This window comes from Hetaerina americana, unplaced genomic scaffold (assembly GCF_022747635.1).
Source record: "Hetaerina americana unplaced genomic scaffold, ioHetAmer1.1.p SCAF_18, whole genome shotgun sequence".
Lineage (NCBI taxonomy): Eukaryota > Metazoa > Arthropoda > Insecta > Odonata > Calopterygidae > Hetaerina > Hetaerina americana.
In genome coordinates this window covers 6,101,116-6,127,591 of record NW_027286741.1, presented here as the reverse complement: position 1 = coordinate 6,127,591, position 26,476 = coordinate 6,101,116, and the positions used below count along the sequence as shown (strand labels likewise).

The 26,476-nt window shown below is 36.1% G+C and overlaps 1 protein-coding gene across 1 annotated transcript in view; it reads left to right on the top strand.

The window, feature by feature from the left end:
* Window positions 1-24,999, top strand: part of LOC139687250 (neural cell adhesion molecule 1-like) — a 614,029-nt gene extending 589,030 nt beyond the window's left edge. The window contains exons 2-8 of the mRNA XM_071584386.1: window positions 10,336-10,528; window positions 13,574-13,716; window positions 14,325-14,456; window positions 16,475-16,618; window positions 17,682-17,923; window positions 20,482-20,791; window positions 22,062-24,999. Coding sequence (XP_071440487.1) covers window positions 10,336-10,528; window positions 13,574-13,716; window positions 14,325-14,456; window positions 16,475-16,618; window positions 17,682-17,923; window positions 20,482-20,791; window positions 22,062-22,330 — 1,433 coding nt within the window. The 3' untranslated portion in view covers window positions 22,331-24,999. The remainder of the gene's footprint in view (window positions 1-10,335; window positions 10,529-13,573; window positions 13,717-14,324; window positions 14,457-16,474; window positions 16,619-17,681; window positions 17,924-20,481; window positions 20,792-22,061) is intronic.
* Window positions 25,000-26,476: the final 1,477 nt, after the last annotated feature.

The following is a 26,476-nucleotide window of genomic DNA, read 5'->3' as shown; positions in this document are numbered from 1 at the left end:
GAAAGAATTATCATATAGTTTGAATAACATTGATTATATTAAAACAAACGTTCTTGAGAGTGTTTGAAGAGTTCCACGTAAAAGCTAAGTTATTTTTGTTAATACTTGATTGTCTTCTAAAAGCAGACTCATATTTTGATGTGTTCAATCTTATAAGGATGTGTGCTAGCCAGAATTACGAGACTTCCTTCGAATAAAGGATTAAGTCACGTTCCATACGTGACGCTCACTAAGTTCCAACTGCATTTGGACTTTCACTTTACAAGGAAACAGGCAGGGTTTATTGTGGCATTTGCAAAAGGTGGCATATGGCAAAGTATTCTGAAGCATTTCCCCCTAAATAATCACTCTAATACCATCTATAATCGACTAAGCTGTTTTAAAACCTATGTCAGGAGCCTATGTGATCTGATAACGTCCATTCCTCATAAACTGTAGAGTTTTTGCACATTCTGAAAATCTCACACCAATTATTTCTGAATTACATGGAAAACTTGTATCCCAATAAAAATATAACTACTGATTCTTTGGTACTATTAATGTACTTTCGTGATGAAACGATTGCTGTGCACCGGTGTGGACGTTATTGCCTTATCTCTGGTTTTATTCATGCCGTTACTGCAAATAGTCCGGTATTTCAAAGTGGAAAGGCCGATAGGAAAGAGTATGACATGGCCCCGATTGAGCATTCGTACCATTTCCCGGAGCTCTTGCCCAAGGAACGGCATCGGAAAAATGCATACGCCTCATCTAACCCAGATAAGATAAAAAAAATTTCATATCCTAAAAGACCCAAAAATCGGATTTATACAGCAAAAAGCGATTTATTCGATTCAACAATCGATAGCATTAGATATCTGTCCTTTCATGCCATCTGCCTCGAAACTACGTACTATTTTTTCCTCTGCTCCAGACTCGGGATGAAGATAAGGTGTGCAGTAAGTAATATTTGGTAAACAAGGTTTTAAATATCATTGACAATTGCAGAGCAAATAATATCATATGGCAAAAAATAATAGTTCATATATCAGTACAAGTAGTACAAATAATATTATATTTCTGTACAAATAATGATTAACGTTAACATAGTGCAGTTAAATATGAACCATAAAACTTTAACAAATTTCCAGACTACTCCAACTACAAACTTAATGGGAATATGTGAAAAGGAAAAAGGAAAGAGTAAAATACTGACCGATACTGAATATTCAAAATAAAATGCATTCATTCATCCGATTGTATTTATTCCATTGTAAGAAATAATTATTTCGGACGCGGGGAAAAGGAAGGAAAAATATGCATTGAAATTTCAGTTTACAAGAGAACTTCATAAAGACATCGATGTATGGTGGAAAAAATGGACGAGATTGAGCCCAATGAATTTACGGATTATTGGAATTTTGATGGCTGTTGATTCAACGTCGCCGCCGTTTCGAGACTCGCCTCCGTGCGCCGTGATTGATTACTTCGGCGCCAGAAAGTTATTGGGAAATGACAAGAGGTTCGGCGTTTTGAGGTCGTTGCGCCGGCCACAGCCAAGGACGCGCGTGCGTGTGTCCAGGGGGGGGTGGCAAGGGGGTGGGGTGGCAAGGAGGGACTTCCCCTGGAACCCACTGATTATCTGGCAGATGGGATTAACTCGAGTGGGCAGCCTAGACGAAGTTTCTCACGGAAAGAGGATTAGACTGAAAGTTTAGGCGGACAGTATATCGTTGATAATTAATTACCAAGGCCGTGATGTCACGTAATTGGAAGATATTCGGACCCGAATCGTTATCTCGCACACTCCTATGTGCGAAGTTTTCCAATCTAAGTGACTGAAGTCAAATTGCAACGTGGAAATGCATGCATTTTACTCACCCCATTTTCATGCTTTATTGAACTATTTGGTTACTTAGGCGGTGCTGTACGCCATATCAATAGATATAGAATGAAAAACTAGTTTCAGAGTCTCGAGTTTTGCTCCAGTTGATGACTCAGGATATGACTCCAGCCAAACCAAATCGTGAGATTTTCCGAGTACCGTGACCATGTGAGAAACTTCAAACGGCAGAACTAAAGTATACGACTGATATGAAATGATCTCTGCCCATTAACCATTAGATCAACTTACAGCATGATTAATGTGGTACGAGGATATTCCCATGTTTTTTATTGCTCAATTTGATCACAAAATAAGTGTTATAATGTTTTTTTTCCAAAATGGCGAAGTCCCTCAATGAATGCGGTGGCATTTTATCATGAAAAATCGCCAATAATTACTATAATCCGCTATTCGTACTTAGTTAACTAATTATTGACAAAATAATAAATAATTTCAATATTAATTTAAATAAATAAACGATAAATATTGACTATTGGTATTTTTAAGTAGGATCAATATTTTATTTCATTTTTATTGGTTATTCATCTTTTTACAATTTTTTTTTAGGACTGAATTGCGTTTTATCTTTGGTGATTTACAAGGTTTACCCAAGGGCTCAAAGAAAGATATATATTTTGAATAGCAACAATTGGAGCAGACTTCAAGTGAATTCATATAAAACTCGAGTCAGTGTTTTATGTATCTTCCGCTAGCACCAAGAAAATTTTTGGCCACCAACGGTGCGTAGAAACCGTGTCCATGCCATATGCGAATGTCATTCTCTGAGAGTGTTCTGCTAGGACAGTCGGATTCGATTGTATTCATTTAAGCCCGAGTACATTTTAGTCTTAACGTGTGTGTTTGCTCGTTTGTCCCTTTCCTTGAATTTATTCGATCGAAACCGAAGTTTCGCCCTGAAATGAACCCGTTGCGCGCATTCACAAATCGTCCCATTTCGCAGAGTGTCCCTTCGGATTGGAGGGGTCGCCTGAAGGGCGTCTGACACCTGCGCGCGGTGACGGGGACTATTCGCCTGTTGATAAGTTGATGTACGGCATGCGCGAGAGTTTCTAATTGAACATTACAATTGAGATGTGAAATACTATGAGGGATTTTTAAACCAAAATAGAAGACTAAGACTCTGATTCCGATTGCGTTTTTGTTAGCTAACTTATTTACGATTGGTGAATTTCTCGTTGAATATTACCATTTGACATCAGTGGAGCTCTGCTTCAAGGCTTTTGCAAGAGGTGCACCGACCCGCCTCAGCACTCCGCCCCGTGTTCCCATTTGCCTACGTGAGGACTCCACCTCTTCGTCGAAGAATTGGTTTTATTATCGGCGTCACTGTCTCTCCGGACTCACTTTGGGAATGCTTTATTAAATCACGTTATAACAGTCACTTCTCTGTGAGCTGTGTCGATAGTCATTCAAGTCAACTAATTCATGGTTTAGGGTAAATAATTCCTAAAACAAATACCTTATCCCTTTATTTGATAAGAAATACATATAAAAAATCGAAAATAGCCGTTGAAATAAGAGCGATTTGAAATTCAAATGATTAATTTGACGAGATCACAATTTTTAAAATTCTCCATGGTAATCAAACCGGATGTGAAAAGAATTCTTCTAAACTCAGCAGAAATTGCGGCAATTATACGCATAGAAGGAAATAGTAATTTTTATGTATTTATTTATTTATTTAATCTATTTATTTATTTATTTATTTATTTATTTAATCTATTTATTTATTTAATCTATTTATTTATTTATGTTTTCGTTTGTTTATTTTACGAACTTTATTGAGGCGAAATTGAGATTCCATAGTCACTTCTTCCATCTAACCCCTATTTATACATGCAGTATAGATAATAACTAACGCCCAAGCCATTATTAGAAGAAAATCCACCTATACGGGAATCGAACCCGCGACCTCAGAGTTGGCAGGCGAAGGCGTTAACCCGCCAGGACCGGCAAAGGCTAATATGGGTCAGAATTAGAAATGGGGGAATTCGGTACCCACACAAAGTAGATCACACACCATTGTATAAATAAACTTAGTAGATGAGCTGATGATGCCACCAATGCGTCGAAACCGGTAGTATCACGATGAAGTTTTTGTGTGAAAAATACTAAGTTTATTTATACAGTGATCATGAATTTTCCCAAAGTAGAGTCTCAAACTATCGAATTCAATGGATTACACACGTTTTCTGTGCATCCGTAAATGAATGTGTAAAGTACAGAAGAATGGAGTAGAGAAATAAAATGTCTGTCGAACGATTGACTTAGGAATGACAATAATAGCTTGAGATCAATTCCCAGCAGATCGATAGGATGACCGATGGAAAGACGGAGTGATATCTTGACTTAGAAACACACACGCTACCTGCAGAAGAAGAAATGTTCTTCGATCCATTTTCTTATTTGTAGATATTCAGGTATTCAGGTCAAGCTAAACAACGAAGAGAATAGAAAATACTCCAATTTTCATTATAAAGAGACATTTGACGGCAACGATGATAGCATTGGACGTCACACCTACTTATCATTGCCTGTCTGACTTGTTATGACCATCCAGGAATACAGGCAAATGCAAATTATCAAATTTCAGACGCCATTCCCTCTTGGACTTGGGTCACCATTTTCCGATCTCAGTTCTCCGTGCGGTGGAGTTTACAATTGCTTTACGCTCGATGACGCCATATGCGTAACGAGGTGTGATCAGAAAACTAGAACTTAATCAGCGCAAATAATATTCTGCGTTTCATTTTTTTTTCAACGAACTGAAGTTGTATTTTTTCTTGGGGAAAAAAGAAAGGAGTACAATTCCGTCCTTTATTTATTTACATTTTGGTTGAAACCCTAGAATAAAGTATTACTTTTTCACATTTTGCATACCTACTGAGAATAATACCATAACACAACGGGATACGGATTTTGATAGATCAAAACTCAACTTTTACGATAAAAAGCATTAACCTTCTGCCGACTCGATAGCTAATCCTTGGGTAACTAGATTAGCAGATGGTTTAAAAATTCACCTTCTATTGAGCCTCGCAGTTTCCGACCTGATGTGATGCAAGAAAATCGTAACTGAAAACGAATCCAGGACTTTGTCTCATGATGAATTCAGTAAACGATGCTCGTTTCGACTCAAACGGTCATCTTGAGGCACAAGATGCAGATTGCCTTATCTTGTACCTGATTATGACTCTTGGAGTCAAAACGTGCGTCGTTTATTGAACCTATTTTGTGGATAAGTGCTAAATTCTTTTTCAATTATTTTAACTAGTCCTTTGTCGAGTGTATTGAGCATTTCCTATGCTATAAAGCAACGACATCACCTTTAAATACGAACAAACGGAACGGGCAATGTACACCATATGCGTCCATTCCGGTGTACCATTTATATTCCATGCTTTCGAAATGCCTTCTGTCTGACTTACCTGTCTTGGCTGCACAGGACATCCGTTGTACGTATATTCATTCTTCATCATTTGAAAGGGAATGATAAGTAGACTTTGCATGGCTCGCAACTTGTTTTTAAAGGGTACTTCTGGTCAATCCCGCACCGAAAGATAAAACCGTCTTTATGGGAGACGTGTACGATATCTAATTCGAAATGGTTCACACTGTTCTGAGACAGTCATCAGACTATCAATTTTTAGGTTTCCCTTTAGACTAACCTCATTCAATACGTAGATGCAAATATTTTGCTTCGATGAGAACCAGGATGATCGAGTTTTTCAATTTATTAGGCTTTCCACCACACCAAGGTGGTTTTCGAGTGTCGCTGCGTATGAAGCGTTATGTGACTAGACGTTTCTCTTGCGTCGCAGCAAGCTTCTTTTTCAAATAATCTCTTTTAGGGCTAATTCGTGAGTCGGTATGCATCGCGAGATAGTCCACGACTTTTAGCGGAAGAGGTGGCACCGGAGAGGAGAGGAGGTCTTAGCTCCTCCGCCTCCGACGAGGCCATGGGTGGGTGGAAGTGAGAGCAAGCCACGACGCAGACAAAAACATAAACAACGGTCGGCGGTGGAGAGAGAGAGGCAGGAGCGGCGAAGAGAGAAAGACGGTCGAATTTACTTCGCCCCTTGAGCCGCTCGCGTACGCGGGGGAAAGCTACGTAACTGCACTCGAATGCCGCAATTCAACATCATCATCGATTTGCTTCAAAAGCCTGAGACCTACGTAGCATAGCGCTTGCCATCGCCCTCTCGTGGAATAGAATGGCGACCGGTGAAGTAAATACATTAAACGCGATGACCATTAGTAAAATAAGAAATATTGGGAAGGAGGATGGAGAATAGAAAACTTATCATCAGGATAAACCGAAACAGAAAGCGGAACATGGCTCATTCTTGATGTCCTCTGCATTCATTTCTCATTTTTTTTCGAAATAACTAACCTAGAGTGACGACACCAACCATTTGATGCTTTCACTCACAATTCTAATTATGAAGGCAAATTTTTGTAATGCGGACTCTCATATCTTCCAAGTGATGCTTCAAATTTTATGTCTAAGGCAAGGAGTCAATAAAAACTCAGCATTTCACGATTCAACCGGATTGGTTGTGATTGCAATTCCCAATGCAGTGTGATCCATTCCTGCATTTGGAGCGAATCAGAAAACAACGAAACATCACACAACCACTTCCATCATACTTCGCAGAAATCAAACTAGCGGCACTGGGCGTTGAATTGGTTAATGCCAGAGAAACCATCGCGCCAAATGGTGGAATGTTTTACTCTCCAGTTGTTTTTTACGCGGCGTTGACGAATAACAATTTTTTTCGCATCGCGAACGTTTTTACCAAACTCTTCATTTTGTCGTTTATTCCACATCAAACGAACGAGATTCTACTCTAGGAACCGATAAATTCCAAAGCCTTTTTGTGATGCTTGGCTTTCACATCATGAACCCTTCTACATTGTGGGGCACGTTTTAAACACTGCATATGTGGATACGAATGTCACCGAAGCAAACGAGTTTATTTAAAATTCCCCTGAGTAATACTATGTACAATTTCTTTCAAATCAATTAGTAAGCATAGGACAATAGCATTAATACCATTAAATGCGTTGCATCCAAGTCAATTATTCTTCACGGCCAAAAAATCGAGTCAACATAGTTTAACAGCATTAACGCAAATTTTTATGCTATTTCTTAACGAATTTTTTAGGGATGTCATGTTTTATATTGCTTGTTTAAGAATAATTTCGGGCTCTCCCCCTATAAATTAGATTACATGTTTTTGCTGCTGATAAGTTTCCATGACTGTCTTCTTCCAACTTGTATTTAATTTATTCTGCGATAAATATTAATGCATTTCTTATTTCAAAAATTAGAGTTACTCCATTTTCTTTCAGTATATAAAACTTAAACGCCCATGTTCCATCTTTCCCAATGTACGCCGAGCATCTACTGCTTTAATGGTGCAAAAAGGGCAATCGTATGGATGGTTTTAGATGAACCAAGAGAACTCTCTAACTCCCTTCATGTCACTACCAAATGGCAAGAAGTTTTCTACAGTAGATGGTAGTTAAACTTTTCTCTACCAAATTTGATTTTCTCTTATTTTGACTCAAAAGAACAACCACCGGAATCCTGCTAACAACCCAACTCCTAATTTTGGCAAAAGACCGTTTTCATTGCTGGTAAGTTGATAAAGGGGCTCAAAATTCCTTGAGATTTATTACGATTAGCATTCGCACAACTCTCGTCGCATTAGTTTTGATTAACTCCGTCTCAAAAATTCATGCAAATTTTCTTGATACTTTCCAACCCCTAAAAAAATATACATATTCAAGGTTTTGCAAAGAAGGCAATATTTTACGCGACATAACTTACCTTCTTATTCGCAAATAATAAAATACCATGGTCCTAGAAAAGGAATTCACTCGTTTATTCAAGCTATCATGAGCATTTACCATACTTTTTATTTATCCTTGAATATTTATATGTTGTTATTTTAAAATATAGAGATATACTTTATTTTTTTCGAATTGCCCTGAAACAAGGTTGGTGCAAAAATGAGTTTACATCTCAAAATTATATCTCACATGCGTAAGAAGACTAATTCTTCTGCCACTTAAATAATCCCTTCTCAAAGTGCCAAGGACGAATTCAGAAGATTTAAATGAACAAACAGTGAGATGATTCTTGAAGCACCGATGAAGTGAGTCTCCACGAAGTAAAATATCGCAATCCACCGAGATTTTCCACCGCATCCCCCCGCTTGTTTCACCTGAATAAAAATATTTCTCCATGTTTAATTCATAGGATTACGATTATTATTTTCGAAACATGTTTCTCATTCCATTCAATGTGAGGCTCTATCTCCCTATGGAGAAGGGGTGAGCGGTTTTGCGACCTTGTTTGCTTCCACTGAAGAGTGGAACAAGATGGGATGAGAAGTTGATCCCTTTAGGAGCGGTCGGGACAAATCCCCCGGATTAAGCAACGCCTTCACTTACTATATCTGCATCGGAAGCACGTTTCCTTTTTTAGACTCGCATCGGAGAGGAGCGTATTCCGAATCACACAGCTGTCAACATCATTACGGGGGGGGTTTTGAGGGATGACTTTAGTTGTTCTCAATTCTTACTTAATTGCATGAGTAGAAAGACCACAGTACAGGCATGTGTTGGGTGTTTTAAACGCTATTTCTCCAGAGTTACCTGCGATATCTTTTAAGTCATTAAATCAAAATATTTTTTGAGATAGCGTAGCATTTTGCATGGCATTAATCCTTTTTATGTCGATGGAGTGGAGTCGTCATACGAACATGGACTCAATCTTGTGCCGCGGAAAGTAATCCATTATTATTTATTCTTTTATGAACAATTTTTCAGTGGACTCACCCTAAGATCCAAGACAACATATGCTATGATTATTTCTTTTTGTTTTTACTCTTATGTTCACTCTTAAATGGACGATTTTTCATCACCATTTTCCTCTTACATTAGCACATGTAACATTTATCCGTCCATTTCTTTGATTGTTAATAGTAATAATAATTAAACCGCTGCATATTTTCTGCTTTTGTATTGTTCTGATGCCTTTAATATCAGACAGTCAATTAGAGTAATCAACCCGAAGGTCGGTTTAGTAGGTGATGGTAGAGTTCACCCAGTACTAAGCCCTATACGGCGTGTGAAATTCACACATCAGGGTAGGGGGGCCAGTTCCTTTCCCTGTGCCCTGTGTTTTGCCAAATTCCCATGAAACTGCGGGAGATGTCCCCAAAATTTCAGTGTGAGAGGACGCCTCGATAGCTTTACTGGCTACGACCGGACATTTAGAGATCCGGGTTCAAATCCCGGTTAAGGTGAATGATTTTTACACTCTGAAATTGTTACCCTCTGTGTTGGTTTCCCAGGAATATCTAGTACCCGGAAAATCACACAGCTTAGATGAATCAAAGGGAGCCCAGAGGTGTGATCGTGAATTGAACCTGGGTCTTTCAGTCAGTAGTCCAATGCTCTACCTCTGGACTATCTCGTCCCATTTAGACAATTAGGACTCAGTAATTCCCTTTGATAGGTAAAAGAACAAATTTTAATAGATATAGATATCAATGTAACCGCCTTTCCAATGAAATGTTTCGATCAATACAGTGATACCCTACACCAGGGTTCGATCAGGAGTAGGCCGTGTTCCGGGATGGTGTAAACATCCGCGAAGAGCACCGCTTGCGTTTTTAAAGGGGATATCAGTTTTTTACTTCTCGGAAGTTACAGTGTTCACTAATATGCCAACGGGTTGAAGCCGGTCCATGAAGAAGTCCGCCAATTCCATGCACAAGTGATTTGGAATTTCCAAAACATTTTTGTCTGTAACGTGGACATATGACGAGGAAATATGTCAACACTTCGGCACATGACCGTCTGGCCCTTACCGAAAAAAATTGACCGTACTCTGCGGGTTAACATTTAGTTTTATTCGGGTATTACAAAAGTCTTTGGTATTATTTCCTCGTTAAAATTTCAGCATTTAAAAAAATATAATAATATCACATAAATTACCGGCCTTATTTATCGGTTGCGCTAAGAATAAGCCTCTGCGGCGCGAGAAAGTCGCACGTTAACATGGTAATTGGGGGGGGGGGTGTAGTTCCTTTCCTTAAGCTGCCTTTGGTATTCCAGAAGAACCTGGTACCGAAAAAACACAGCCGGTGCGAAAGCTAGACGTGCCTAGAGGAGGCCTCGGGAATCGAACTCGTGTCCTTCGATCAGTAGTTCAGGGATCTACCCGCGGGTGTACCCGTGACCCCTTCGAAGGTTTAAGTTTACACTTAGTTCACCATAAATTAGAGTAAGTCTGCCAAGTGACGTTCCATTATATAAAATCACGACGCCATTGGAAAATTCAACTATTGAAATGCTTTCTTATCTTACGATTACATTATTGTTTTAATAACCTCAATTGCCTTTTTTAATTCCTTGTCTTCTCCTTTGGACAGGTGAAGCCTCTCCAGATGCTGCCTCCTCAGCCAGAGCCTCTATCCCCTTGATCATGTCTCCGTCCCAGTCGGAAGTCGTCAAGGATGCCAACGACTCCTACATTGTGTCATGCCAGTCGGAGCGGGGCATTCACATCATGTGGACCACTTTCAACGGCACTTACTCACAGCAGATCACCCAGGGGAAAGGGCGGTGAGACGCCGCATTCCATGCATTTTAATCTTAATCATTTCATTATTAAAACGCATTGCCTTAATCCTTCTGCAATGCGCCGCGTGTTAAATAAATTAGGACGATGTTCCTAATTAGATGGGAAAGATTTTGGTGCAAGACTCGCATTTTGAGCCAAATAATGGCGATAGAAAGATTACCATTCTGAGAGTATGTTTACAGTATTAGCAAAACATGGGAATAGCAGGTGTGAAATGCTTAATGGTTTATGTTGTCTGTTGATTCACTAAGGGATGGTTAAAATCAAACAAATCATGTTTGAAAATCCTGTATTTCTTCTCCATAGATCACACAAAGTTTTTGGAATGATAAAGTGACTTATTTTCTAAGTTTTCCGTATGTGCTTGGGACAATCCCCTCAATCAAATGCATTTGTTCGTCTGACTTTCAAATGTCCTTCAGTTATTAAGTTGAGGCAGAACATGATTTCCCTATGAAAGATTTCAACTGTGTTCAAACTTTCCCTTTTCAAACAACTTCAAACTCTTTATTTTCATAAATTGAATGGTAGATCAAATTTCACTTGCACATTGAAACATCTGCTTCATGTCCACACTTATTTCTTCATTAAGTCCACACCCTCCCATATTTCTCATTACTTAAACAATCCGTCCAGGAATTTCTTGGCCTTCCTCTAATGTGTCCACCCTCCACTCAAGCACTTAGTACTCTTTTACCTGCATGGTCTTGTAATCAATTCACAAAGTGCGGCCATACCATACAAAGTTTACTACCACTTTATCAGCTAGGGGCAGTTTTATGGCTTCCACTTATTCATTAACTTCCTCATAAACAATGCAACAATTTCAGAGCGTAAAAATCATTCGCCTCAACAGGGATTTGAACCTGGATCCCTCGATGCCTGGCCAAGTGCATTAGTCAGTTAAGCTACCGAGGCATCCTTTTACTCAGTTTCTTGAAATTTGTCACAGTTAAAATACCCCTAGTGTCTAAAGTTGGCTTTAATTTCGTGTACTGCGGCATATCGCATACGACTATGAATACCTGTGTGGCATAGCATGTAAGGTATTTCGTCACAACATCTTGTTCCCTGACAGTGCCAAAAGTCTTGGAGTGTAAGGTCAGACACTGAGGGATCCGGTTTCGAATCTCAAATGAGGCGAATAATTTCGTAATTTACGTTCTGAAATTTTTGTATTGCAATGCACATTTAGAGGATTAATCTGTTAAAATTTACTGTTTCCGATAGTTTCTTGAAATAATTCCCCATTTGCTCATATCTTATACTGCCCCATCTACTAACTCTACTGATCCATCATAGCAGACAAATTTCATTAACATTCAGTAGGTTTTAGTAGCTAGTTTTAGATGGCCAGCATTCTACAACATACAGAAACACCAGTCTAATTATAGTACACTCTGCCCTTTTAACCTTCATCATTTCTATTACTCTCTCTCTCTCTCTCTGATTACACATTATCCCTGAAACATACTAAAATTTGTACCAATCTCAGGAGCCCTTCCATTTATATCTTCATCTATATCACTACTTTTCCCTAAATATAAAAATAAACAAATAGAAGTGATATTTTCCAGATTCATTTAAATAAAAGATTTTATAACTAGACAAAAGTCTTAGGCCATATTCACTGGTAATCAACCTGAGGATTGATGTGTAGTAGCTCTCCAAAATTATCTATTTTCTGACTCTTTCTTAATTCTCATATATGTAGCTTCTTGCATGCATATAGGAATCTTCTTCTAATGGTTCATCCTAGGCCTTCCTTTGTGATCCATACCCCATGTATTTTCTTCACTTAATGATTTTCAGTGAATATCATAACTCAGAATAGACTCAGTCAATTGATTTGGTCATCTTGTTAATGCTTTTCCCTTCACACACTCTTCAAAGTACTTTTATTTTATTCCTAAAGCTTCTGTGAAATATTTGTCCTTCCTAAGTCATTGAGCTTTCGTATTTCATTCTCTTTTCTATTAGGTCCAGTATTTTTTGCCAGTCATTCATTGCTTCATTTTCACAGGTTTCCTATAGTCTATTGTTTTCAAGTTGTCTAGTTTTAAGTCCAGTCTACATTTCCAGCAATCTTTCTTTAATCAATCTTGCCTTGCTACATTTTTCCTTTTCCAATTTCTGCAAGTAATCCAAACATGGCTCATTTTCCTTAAATCTTTCTAACTCATACTTAGTCTTCAATCTCCTCTTTAGCTTCTCGAATTATGAATGACACTTCATTTACACTAAAATGTGGTATCTGCTGATATCTACCCTAGGAAACTTTTGCATTTCTTTATTCAATTCCAAAATCTAATCATGGATGTGTAGTCAAAGCTCATTTTTCTATAATTTAATTTTAGCCATTATCAATGTAATTGCGTGGGTGGGCTCATACCATAAATAAGATGTTCTTACCGACTAAAAAAACTGCCAACTTGTGACAATTTACTTCAATAATAATCTTTAATCAAACCTGTATCTTTAAATTATAATAATACATCTATATTTAGTGAGAAAGATCCAATTTTAAACTCAGGCTTTTAGTGTCCACGTTCCAGCTATGTACTTGAGGTGTATATCTCATAGCACATGCAGAAATAAAATGTATCCTGATTGAAATCATGTAAAGCACTTTGTTAACAAATATTGACTTTTTTAGAATCCACTATTTCATCATTCTAAGACCCCCTACAATGTTCAATATTTTGATACAATTTTGCAAATTGGACTTCAAGGATGTTAAGTGTTTTGTCTATTCCTTTCCTTTATTGTAATCATTGTCGTATGTAATGTTTGCTTCCTTTTTGCAACATTTTATAAATCATAAGAGTATGGGTTGATCATAATCCCACTTCAAGGAGAAAGTAAAAGTGTCTGTTATATGTCATTGGGATTCATTAAGATTATGTGTATCTCAAATTAAATTACACTAAACTTCAAATGTTGCAATAGTTTCTTTAATCTTGACAGTTTTTGTTGATTCATACTTACCAGATATATCTTATGATGTTGATGCATTTCACTTACAGCATACATGTAGAAAATCATCGAAATGGCCGTGGTGTGAACCTAATATTTGAGAGCATAGACAGGAAGGACAGGGGAGAGTACACATGCAGTGCTACTGTCGATTCTGTTGAACTGAAGGAGACCTTTAGGCTTGTTGTGATAAGTATGGACATATATGATTGCATTAAAATGTATTTGTGAAAGATTTTCAGTTTTTTTTTAATATTTGCCCAATAATTTATTGATTTTTTCACCTTTCATTCACTTATATGAAGGATAAAACATGTTCATATTTGTTCAGAAGTTGGTTTAATCCTCAATAATATTAATGCTAAGTGAATACCAAAGTTGGACCATTCTCTTAAAAAGAAGGGATGATGTAACCATTTGCACAACCCTGTCTTAATAATAATTTTATGGGATTTTTTGCCTTTGTGAAATAGTTGAAATTCATCTTATGCTATTTTTGTAGGAAACATGATGCCAATGTGACAATTGTGTGATGCCTTCTCATAGAAGGAAAATGAAACAGGCAAAGAATATTTCTAAAGGGCAAATTTGGAGAATATGATGCATTTTAGTTATTTGAATTAATGCAATGTGCCTATGCATGCAAAAACTGTTCATGAAAAATCAATGATGCATCATTTTATTGGCAGTAACTGATCCATTGGCTCTTCAAGTAGATTAAGGTTTTTGCTTTTGAAAGTCCAAAGTTTGGTGAATATGTCTCTTGCCATATTGAATTAAGTTCTTCACATTTCATTTCAGAGCCTATTACATTTGTGGATACACCTACTGTACAAGTTGCGAAGGAATATTCAAGTGTTTTGGTGAGGTGTGAAGTTGATGGAGACCCAGAGCCTAAAATTGTATGGACAGTGAAAGGGAAAGCTGTAAAAGGTTAAAAATCTATGCTTCATTTTTTCTGCTAATTATGACCAATTTCCTATAAATTCCTTTAATTCATTTTTTTCACATCGTAGATGTTGTATCACATATAGCCTTTATCTCACCATAGTTCACACTGCGATTATGCCATCCACATGCATTTTAGATAGTCTATTGCCATGAACTGAAAAATAATATAAAAATGTTGGAAGCCAACAGTGTTGTACTAAAATCAATTCAAACCATACCAAAAGATCTGGGCTGAATAAAGTACTGAAACGAAATACATAAGTGTCATACTTCCTTTTAAACAAGGATTATCATACATTTATATTTAGGTACAAGGTTTGTATTATAAGTTTCAAGAACAATTTTTTCCTGATGGGTGTGTAAAGTGCTGAATTAAGACCGCCAGTTAAGTGTTCGCATGATAGAAGATCATATTAGTATTGATAAGATGAGAGTGTACACCTTTATCACAGTATTTTTGGCAATTCAAAAGATCTGCACTAAACTCATCCAGAAGGTCTTTGGGGATGATGAAGAGAGCAGAGTGAAGTGTCTTCTTGCGAAGGCCTTCCGCAACAGAATCACAATGATTGCCCAACCCCCCTTACAGTTCCTACTTGGTACCTGCAGACTATTATTTCCTGTTCCCAAAACTGAAATCCTCCCTCAAAGGACACCATCATGGGATGCTAAGGGCCATAAAAGAAGCTTGCTCATGTGCCCTTAAGGACCTTCTCGAATCCTCCTATCAGAGAGCCTTCAAGTTGTGGTAAAGCTGCCAGCAAAAGTGTATCAACGTTCAAGGGATGTACTTTGAAAAATTTTGAGGCATTGTGGCAATATCTGATATAAATCTATTTTTCCAAAACTTTTCCCGGTACTTGCTATGCAAACCATGGTGGCCCAAGTGTGATTCTGAGAGCATTGACTAAAATCCAACTATAATTCAAAGGTTCAGAAACTAGCATAAGTAAATTTCTAAGTTTATAGACCCAAAAGACTCAGGCAAAAATAAATATTCAAAAGAATATATAAAATTTTGGTTATGCTATGTAAGTGAATGCAATCCATTAAGAGTTTTAAAATGATTAATTTATTATTTTAAATCTAGTAATGGGTTTTGCTCTATTTCTGGCCATCAGTTCAGATAGATCTGGTGAATCAACTGGAGCCAAACTGTGGACAGTGTCAATAGTAATCTAAAACTGAGAGAGGGTGTGCGGTTGGGGAGGGGTCGTTTGTTGTTTCGTGGAGTGGAACGAATATGGGAGGGATAAGATGGAGGCTTCCTCTCATCTAGATTACAGTAAATGATAGCATGCAGAGTACAGTATACCTGCTATTTAACTATGCACAGATTCTGTTTTTGATGTGCCCAGGCAAAGTTTCCCATTTCATTAATTCAATATAAACTGCAATGTGAACTTATATTCTTGTGTATGCATTGGTTCTCACTCTTAATTGTATTTTCTCCATTAATGGCCTTGGGTAGTTATAATCATTATCCACACAATATGAAACTTATTCATGAAGCTTCCTCAATCAAATCATATCAAATTAAGGACGTTATGAATGATCAATTACTTGAAGACCAACAACATCCCAAATGCAAGAATTTCACAGAGGAAAAATTATTCACATTGACCGAAATAAAATGCTGATCCCTCATGCCTCGTGAAATATTTCTTCCCATCCCAGGATGTAAACAAAGTAACTTAACTGGCTCAAGCAAGTGGTCAAATATTACAGGATTTGGATTAGAATCTCAGTGTGAATGACTTTTACAATGTGAAACTCACACATCCATGGTGTGCACATCAGTGGATGACTCTAGCAAAGTTGATATTGCATAATTTCCCTTAGTTCTTTGAATATAGATTCTCAATTCTTCATTTACTCGTACCATCTTCTAATGAATTGCATCAATTTCTTTGTTTTTTATATGTACTGAAAATTCACATTTTTTCCATTAAAGTACTCAGTGAACATATTTTTTCAGCATTTTCATTTCTTCATTTCAGCTCCAAAGTTTCAAACAGTGGTTGATGGGCTGTTTATTCAGAATGCTACTCTAGAAGACCGGGGTGAATATCATTGCAAAGCGTATCAAACTTCTTCAATTGCTGGCAGTATGAAGGAGCAGACAATCACTCTGAAGATACAACGTGAGTTTTAAAAATTAATTTTTAATTTTAATTACCCTTTTACATAACTGGAAATAGGCAAACAAATGCTTGCATTCTCATTCTCTCTCCTACTTCTTACCCTTTCAATACTTATGTTCTTATATATATATATATATATATATATATATATATATATATATATATATATATATATATATATATATATATATATATATATATATATATATATACACACACACACACACAGAAAAATCTTTTCAATACATCCATAATATCTCTTCTGATTAGCTCAGAGTCTACAGGCAACTTAAGCTAACTTAACATACACACTCATCACAGAAAGCTGGAGAGTGGCAACAACAAATATACGACTATAATGTGCTTCAAATAATATAGATAATGCATAGGAAAGGGATATTCATATTAATATATTTGTATGTTTCAGCATTCATTTTATCTAAGTTATGTGTGCTTAGATAATTAGTGATGTAGATGGCACAGGAGTGATATGATAGTTGCAATGTAACTGTACATGTACAGAGACAGTACATAAGTCAGATCAGTATGATTCCTAGAGCCAATAGTAAGAAACTTAGAATACATGGCACTTAGGTAGTGGCACTTTATATCAAACAGTACTAAAGTACGGACTTCTTCTAGCTGTCAAGTCCCTACTCTCCTTGTTGATGGTCACTGGCTGGCCAAAATAACAGTATTGAAGCCTTCTAAGTATCTTATTATTGGCTATAGGAACTAACCCAACTTCACATTAACAGCCAATTGCTCACACATCTTCTTTAGATTGGGGTGAATACACATTATGTATCAGTGGACCCTATCTTCACATTTTGACCTTTCAATGAAGGGCTTGATTCTGTAAACCTTCCTTCCTGATATTTTCCATGCATACCTATGTCAATACTATGGGGCCAGAAGTTAACTAAATGTAATTTTCACTAAAATTAAAACTCAACAATGTTTTCAAAGATAAAAAATGTAGTTTTCTTTCCCAACAGAAATGTGCTTTTAATATTTTAATTTTTGTCAAGTGTTCCAAAATGTTTCCTTTATTAATTTACAGACAAGCCAACTTGGAAAGCAGCATACCGGGGAGGTGACTATGAAGAAGATGACCATGGAAATAATGTGGATGGAGAAGGGAGCACCTCACAAGCATGGGGATACGTTGGGGGAGTGGTAAACTTAACTTGTGAGGCCATTGCAGAGCCAGAGGCAACTTTCCATTGGCTGAGAGATAATGAGACCATCATGCCAGATGATGGATCTGAGGTCATTACTTTGAAACATCGCAGTGTTTTGCAGGTAGGTGTCCACCTGTAAGTTACCTCTCAATTGTGAACATAAAATTTGGAACAGTGCCTACAATTCACGACTGTGTGCACAATATTTGGTCGTTATGGCAGTCTTCACATGTGCTCTTGATCTCCTATACTCCTTCATATATGAAATCAGGGATCCGTTCCTTAGGTTTAGAGATGGTGTCGCTAATTTTTCCTGGTTGTGGAGAACCTAGTTCCCTAATGAAGAGTTAAGAAACAGTTCCAACTCTCAACAATCACCGAACATGCATGGATGGAACACGGACACACAATTGAGTTGGACCAAATAAAAGTGCTGACAAAAGAAAAATACTATTTACCAAGACTAATTAGAGAATCAGTAGAAATAACAAAAAATCCAAATAGTTTCAACCATAGGCATGGATACACCCTGAATTTAATGTAGAAAATAGCCATTTCACCTTGACTTTAACAAACAGCCAATCAGAGGATGCCAGGCCAGCTAGCATCTCCTATATATAAAAGCCAATTTGCAACAAAGATCAATTTAACCTGAAAATACCTCCTGGACTGGGGGCGAAACTGTTGTCCAACAAGCTAACCTATACAATGGTAATCTCAGAAGCAGTATGGAACCTTCATCAGATAGATGTAGTGGAAGCTTTAAGATTAATATGTACCTACTAATCAGAAGGGCCATTGTGCCGAGTTGCACTAAATGATGTGGGAGGTTGAGAGGAGTGCAGAGGGAGTAGAAGGGGGTTGTTGGCTGGACAAGAAGTGATCCTGGGGGAATGCAGAATGAGAAACCTTGTTGTATATTGCTGTAATATGTGGTTTGTAAGTTGTTGAGACAAGTGGTTGACCATATTTGGTAGAGTGGATCTCATCCCTGATGGGTTGGCTTGATGGTCAGTTATTCGGAATCCATATGAGGCCATGCAGCACTTTTAAGTTGGCTGCAGTAGACTTGTTTCCAGGAAGGGTTTTGCATGCAGACTTTTAGGATTCCCAAACTGGCTTCCTGCTCTCGCGCCACGAACTTTGGTTTTGTGTACACTGAATACCACAAGGGTTTCCCTGTGTTGTCCAGATGTTCCTCTCAGAATTGGCCTGCTGTTTATTCTTTTCATGAGCCAATATCATCACTATTATAGAATACCTAGAGTCATTCCAAACCTCTCACTTAATGAAACTGGCCTTTGAGGCAAAGAGCTACAGTTCAAAATACATTTTGTAATAAAGAGCATTTTGGAGAAAGAAAATCTAAGAATTGGTGGTTTGCATGGGATATTTTATTATTCAATATTTTTATAATTAACTAATTAGTATATCAATATCAGTGTGTCAGCATCATTCAGAAAACCTCATAGAAAGAATTCTTACTAGGGAAAGAATTGTATTTTTGGTTAATTTGTAGTTGATGTAACCCAATTGCTAAGAGTTTGATTTGCTCTGTAATTCAAATAAATTAAAAGTGGAATAAAACCAACTATAAAAAAGTTTGCCTGCAAATTAATTAAAATAAATCAGAGGTAAATATGGGCAGCAAAATTAAGCCAACCTCTCTTTCAAAGAAAGAATTTTATGTTATCATGATTAGAATATTTTAAACATGCTTTTTAGTTATTATTAGGTACTCCGAATAAACCACTGTCCATCCACAAAATTTAACCTCCAGAAAAACAAGTAAAATTTTATGTGAAAGCAGTTTTTAAAACCGTCACTGCATCTGAAAGGATTTCAATTTGTGATGAAAGTCCATACCATACATTCATTTTCTTTAGATTACTCAGGTCAGCTGCAATTTCTAAACCATCAGCACCCCTTGATATTCTTTTCTGGTACATATCGAATTTTTGCGTTTACATTCAATGTACCAACAAAATTAAATTTTAAGAATGTTTGATGGTACTATAATTTTTACTGAATAATATTTTACTTTTCATACTTGATTATTTCCATTAACTTCAATCATTTCTTGAATTAATAACCTTTATAATTTATACAATGCTGTTTAAATGAATCATTACTATTAATTTAATCTAATTGGCATAAAAATAATGAAAACACAAAAATCTGGGTGACCTAATATGGTGTAGGAAATTAATTTAGTTACATCCGGTAGAACTGAATTACCATAAAGTAAACTATTTAAATTATGAGTCTGTAAATTCATGAGTATTGCATCAATTAGATTTCATAATTATCATATGGATGATGAGCATGAAGGAAACAGAGTGGCACAGAAGTACTAAAAAACGTAACAGCTGTACTGGAGAAAGCCAGCACTGTTAGTTGTCACCTATAATTTTAGGATGCAATATGGGAACATTTTGTTAAAAAAACTTTCTGGAAAATATAATAGAAGCTATAAGTATTTTTAATAAACATCAACCTTATCCAGAGTAATCACAGTAGGTATCTTATATCAAAGGTATTCCAACCTTCAACTACAAATCGACTGACTGATGAAATTGTTGGTCCATGTTGCCCATGCCCTTCTTGTTTTTTGTCATAAATTAAAAATAAGTAACTAGGTACTTGCGACTAATAAGTTTCCCTTCAATGGTTTTTCAGTTGGCAGTGCATGATGAAAGTGCATTTGGTGACTATGTCTGCAAGGCTAGTAATTCCCTGGGGACATTGGAAAGGGTAGTTGTCCTTCAAAAGGGAACAAAGCCAGGTGCGCCAACTTCCGTCATCAGGGGTGCAAGTGCCGATTCCATCCATCTAGAAATCCACCCCCCTCAACCCTCGGGACATCACCATCACACTGGCGAGCATGGCCATGAGCACCATGAGCTGCCGATCATTGGCTACAGGGTTCAATGGAAGCGACAAGGGGATCAGGGCTGGGCACAAGCCCACTCACAGGATTTTGTCAAAGGTAGTTTATCCGCACAGCTAACTCTCGATCATCCATTTTGCATATCATTTGTTTTGCAGATTATCCATGCTATTCTCTCTTCCCCACACCTCAGCATTTCAATATAATTACAATGGTAAAGATAATTAAATGCTTTAAAACATTGATTTACTTTAAAAATAAATAAAAGTTTAAATACCTGGGTTATTTCAAAAGTTTTTAATATGATGAAATCAATAGTATTTGATATTTTAATTTTAACACTTTTATATTGTCTCTTTTTTACCATTTTTGTTTTCCTTGCATGCATCATCCCTGAGCATTGCACATTCGCCTGTACAAAAAGCAAATGCATAGCTTTACTTTGTAGTGTCATGCGTCATTAAATATCTGAACTGTATTAACCAATATCATATGACAAATATGTATCCTTATCATCCATCCTTTGTCAGTGTTTCTCATTCTCCTTTCATTTTTTTCCTGTTTACATGATTAGTTTAGCTTTTTGGCTACATAAATGTAGTGCTATTCATTTGATGATAGTTCTATATTCAAGTAAATCTACAATTTCACCCAAATAAAAATGGCTGAAAAACATAATAAATTGTTTTTTCTATTGCATAAAAAACTCAAATTAATTACCCAGACTGAAAAAGGATGGTCCCTGTATGTAACCATTTATATAATGACCATATTTTCTGCATATTTTGAAGTTACATATGTGTTTCATTTATCTGTGCTTTGTATACATATTTAAATAGCCAATCGGGTGTTTACTGTTTCCCTTATTGACATTCAATGGAGAAAGACTCACATTGGGTTTTAAGCAAGGGTCTCTTTATCAATGAGAGAGCATGGAACAAACCTTCAATTATACGTTACCACAGATTGAGTTTAAAAGATATAGCCAATGGCCATAAAATATCTCAATTTATCTCGTGTGCTATAAAAGCTGACTTTCATCCTCAGTAATAACACTTATTTTGTAGAAAAACCCTCAGTTAAATTACTGATTAAAGTGCCTTATGATTCATGCTTCCATTTTTTCTCTCTCTCAGTTTATTTTGAAGTGAATACTTGTGTGGTTTTTTGAAAATGGAATGAAATGGCTGTTTTGGAGGGATCCTTCATCAGAAAGATGTCATGGAAGCTGTAGGATTAATATTCTTGAAGGAATTTTCTCCAACTGTTATGTCATGGTGGATTTAAAAATGTATGCCCATTCTGAGCAACATTCATGAATAATCATTTTAAATACCACATTCACTGATTTCTGTTTTTCTTCTAACAGGTGGAGCATATATAATAAGCGGCCTAAGTCATGATACCAATTACCTCGTGCGAGTTGCGGCTCGGAACGCAGCAGGAGTGGGAGACTATGCAAAGGAGTTGCACCACCGTACCGGGAAAATCACCGCAGACTCCGTCACAGGAGAGAGCACCAGTTCTGCCCTCTCTATCCACGTGCCTCCCAACTTGCTTTTCCATTTACTGCTACAAATCATGCTGCTTACAATCCCCTTAGTGAGTTGCAGAGCTTCAATGTCAGTGAATCTGTGAAGCAGCAGAGAAAAAAGAAATTAAAGCCAAAATTTTTCCGGTTGCAGTACCTATTCGCATTGAGAATGAGTTTCATGGCTGTTTGGATGAATAAAAGGGAAGGATAAATAATCAAAGTTTAAAAAAATGCATCCTACTGCTTCTCTTCCTTATTAAGACCCATTCAAGTAAAGTTTAAGGAGTTGGAAATGTTGTTGATCCGAAAAGACGGTGATATTTTTTTTAACTGGGGAAAATTGAAGAGATGTGTATTTAAATTTTCAATTTGACATGATGATAAAGTTTATCCGTGGCCATCTTAAAAAAAAGTCTAAATGCTGAGCGAGTAAAAAAAAAAACTTGTGTCCCTTCAGGTATTAGCAATGTTGTCATTATCACCAATCATTTTGATAATTTGACAGTAGCAAAAATTAAATGTGTGCTCTACTACTGAAGAATCAGCTATATTGCCCTGTGTAGCAAAAGTGTTAAATAATATGTTATTTTACTTTATTGGTAAGAGGACATCTAGCAGATAAAATTTACTTTTGTGAGAGTTAATGTTTTGAGAGGAAATTAGTCATAGAATTATTATTTAAATATAAGGGAGTGTAAAATTCACCTTATTTTACATGTTAATCAATTTAATAATGCTTTGTAAATAATTTCAAATCTTTTCCCCTTATTTATATCACTTAATTCATCTTGTGATAGTGAGAGTCTTGATTACTATGTGCAAAAGAGTAAGCTTTAAGTTATGTTTTGTAGCCAATGGCTACATATTATTTTTAAATGTTCAATTTTATTTGCAATGTAAGTATGACTTGTGGCAAAACATGCATGTATGCTATACCATATTTTAAAATCATCATTCCTCCCCTAAGCCAAATGTTATTCTTGTTGTTACAATATGTGGGACTCAAAATATGTGTGATTAGTACCAAGAAGATGCTGCCAACATTCTCATGTTGCTATTATTAACTCAAAAAGTGTGAATATTTACCATTGGTCCAACACTTAACAAACTTCCCTGATTTTCCTTTTTATTACGACGTATAAATATGTATCTGTAGGAATAATAGCTGCAACTGTCATTTAATTTATCAATAACTGTCCAGTTTGGGCCACTTTACTACGAAACCTCATTAAATTGCCAATTGCTCATTTTTTGAGATGGATTTAAATTCATAGAAAATATGGGATTATTGTTGACTGTCTGATTATTAATATCTTATACCTTAGGGCTATACATTCCAAATAGATTGGCTGAATGGAAAATTCTGAATGATATTCATTGTGTGATAAGCTGGTTATATCTTTAGACTCAAATGTGATTCAAGTACCATAATAGTATTTCACTGTTTTGATCAAGGTAACTAGCATGTGATTTAATTGAAATAAAGTTTTACCTTTTTATTTCTGCACCATATTTTATATGGAAAATTTATATTTGCAAATTTTTTAAACACATGAGTAGTATTATCTGTAAAGTTGAAATATTTTTTTTAATTCAAAACTTTATAACAGCATCAAAATTTTCAATGAGTATATTTTCTGAATTTATGCAATGTTGCCTTCATAGCTGAGCTCAACAACATTATCCTTCTTCTGAGTAAATTTTAACAGGAAGTAAGTTTCCACTTTATTACATGTACAACACATGTTTTTTGTAGTTTTGGATAATCATTTTTTCAAAACATTGAGCCTCAATTATTCCATTGTACCTCTCATCATTTCATGCGGAAAATAATAGTGATTACTCCACAAGAGAAATGTAAGTGGTAGCGAATTTAAAAGTCTTACCCTCACATATGCACTATTTAAAAGTTACATAAATGTAGGCATATGTACTGTTCCTGTTCAAAAAACCAGTTACATTTAATGCATGATATTAAAAATTAATAGTATTCATAGGGATCCATTTGATGTTTGATTGTTAGGATCTTCTAACTTTAGATTTCTGTGGCTTCCAAACATTCTTTGAATGCATGAGGTTCTTGATGTTCTTTATTTCATTTCTTTCTGCTAAAAAGATGGAAGTTTTGTGAGTCTCATCTGGAAAATAGGTTTCTTTGGAAATACTATGAGCAAATGTAAATGTTGTACAGTTAAGGTAGCAATGACAAAAATTGAGGAACTATCCTGTTGTATAGATGGCCTGTAAAAAATCAGTCAAAAAGAACTCACCATTGGGCTTTTTATGTAGTGTCTGTTTAAAATAATGGTAATTTTAATATATAACATGTAAGTGCAAATGAGAGGATTATTTATTGGTCCTGAGAAAGTAACAATAAATAAAAAAATGTATATATATATATATATATATATATATATATATATATATATATATATATATATATATATATATATATATATGAAATGGCTCAGAACATCTTGCTGTAATAACCTAATAGAAAAATTTTCAATTTGAGAAAGTTTTAACATCATCTAATAATATCTTACCAATGCCTTTTGTAGCCACTTGTCTTTATAATATGGTTAATTGCCAGATTTACCTGATTTGTAGCTGATTCTCATTTTGCACTTATAAAAATTATCACTTTGTATAAAGTTTTCTTTTAACCTTGGAAAACCTACCATAGCTTGAGGTGCTATTGAGCTATAAGTTTGGATGACTGTACAAAAAATAATAAAGTTGACTGAGGGAGAGAATAAACATTTTCATGAAACATTCCTATTTAATTTGCCTTTGAAATCAGTGCTGTGTAATTCTCTGGGTATGTATTTTAGATATTATGGCTTGGAAGATGAATTAAAGTCAGAATGAGCATATTTATGAAATCATGAGGTTATGGAAATCAAAATGCAGAAGTAAATTACCACTCTTTCTAAGTAAGGACCTCCAAAATCTACATTACTTTGTAATCCATGTACTTCCTCCTTTTTTATGGTACCGCAGTGAAACCAGTAGTATCAAGTTCTACTGGTTAATTGATATCCATTTTAATTTTCAATTTAACTTTTTATTGAATTAAACAAACTTTGGGTTAAAAAGTGGGGTGTGCTGTGGGATTCCAATGTTGGGATTCCATTGCATTGGCAAAACAAACCAACAGTAATCACATGCAGTTCATTTCCTTTCTTCTTCATAGTTTCCTTCCACATTACTTGCAATGCATCTTGATTCTTCTTTAAGTATATTAAGAGCCATGTTTCCATTCATACTGTTGAATATGTTTAAGGGTTGTTATGTGGCTCTTGAACACACACATCTATATTCTTGTATCAGCCATTCACCAAGTTGTCAAACCCTAAGTTTGAACTGGTTCACACGTAGACGAAATACCCCAAGGTGAGGATGTGGAAATGGAACAACGGTTTGATTCACTGGCACTCCAAAGTGCTTGAATAGTGAACCATTTTGCTCCCCCTTGAGTCTCCCCTCCCCACTAGATCTCCCACACAAACATATTCACTTGGTATTTAAAATAATTATGTTATATCAGTTTGAGGCTTGTTTCTGAGCTGCAGAACTTGAAAAAAATACAGGCGAAGACTCAAGCAAAGAGGGCTCCTTCATGAAAGTTATTTATAAATAAAAAGTTAACAAGCAACATACCAACAATAAGGTAGCAAGCAAAAACTGGCATCAAATGCCCTGGGTTATTGGGAACAACATGCTTACTATTGACTTTTCTGGTGTACTTGCAGTTATTTGTGAACTGTGATTCGGCTCACACTAACTTGGAGGGTATCAAAACTTCTTGTTGAAAAAGTTTTGGGGGTAGGAGCTTACATGAAAACAATTATTTGTTTCGGCTAATTCACCTTCTTTTAAAGTCAGCACTAACTTGTCAATTATAAATGAGTCGAAGAAAAAGGAATACTGGCCAAATGGAGTTACAGTATCCAGATTTAACACATTAACATTCATCAAAGGCAAAAGATCATATAAACGACCCAGGGAACAGGAGTCACCTCCCATGATCAGGGTGAACTCAGTTCACCACTTGAGTCTATATCATCTATTTCTGCTGGGTCCGTACAAACTCAGAGGTAAACTCAAATGGTTACAAAGAACACGAGTGATTCCAGATCAATTGCTGCATGACTAGGGTACATAAACAAACGCACGACTACGAATACATGTGACATTGTATGTACGGTATTTCGTCATAACATCTAGTTCCTTTAAAAGCCCCAAAA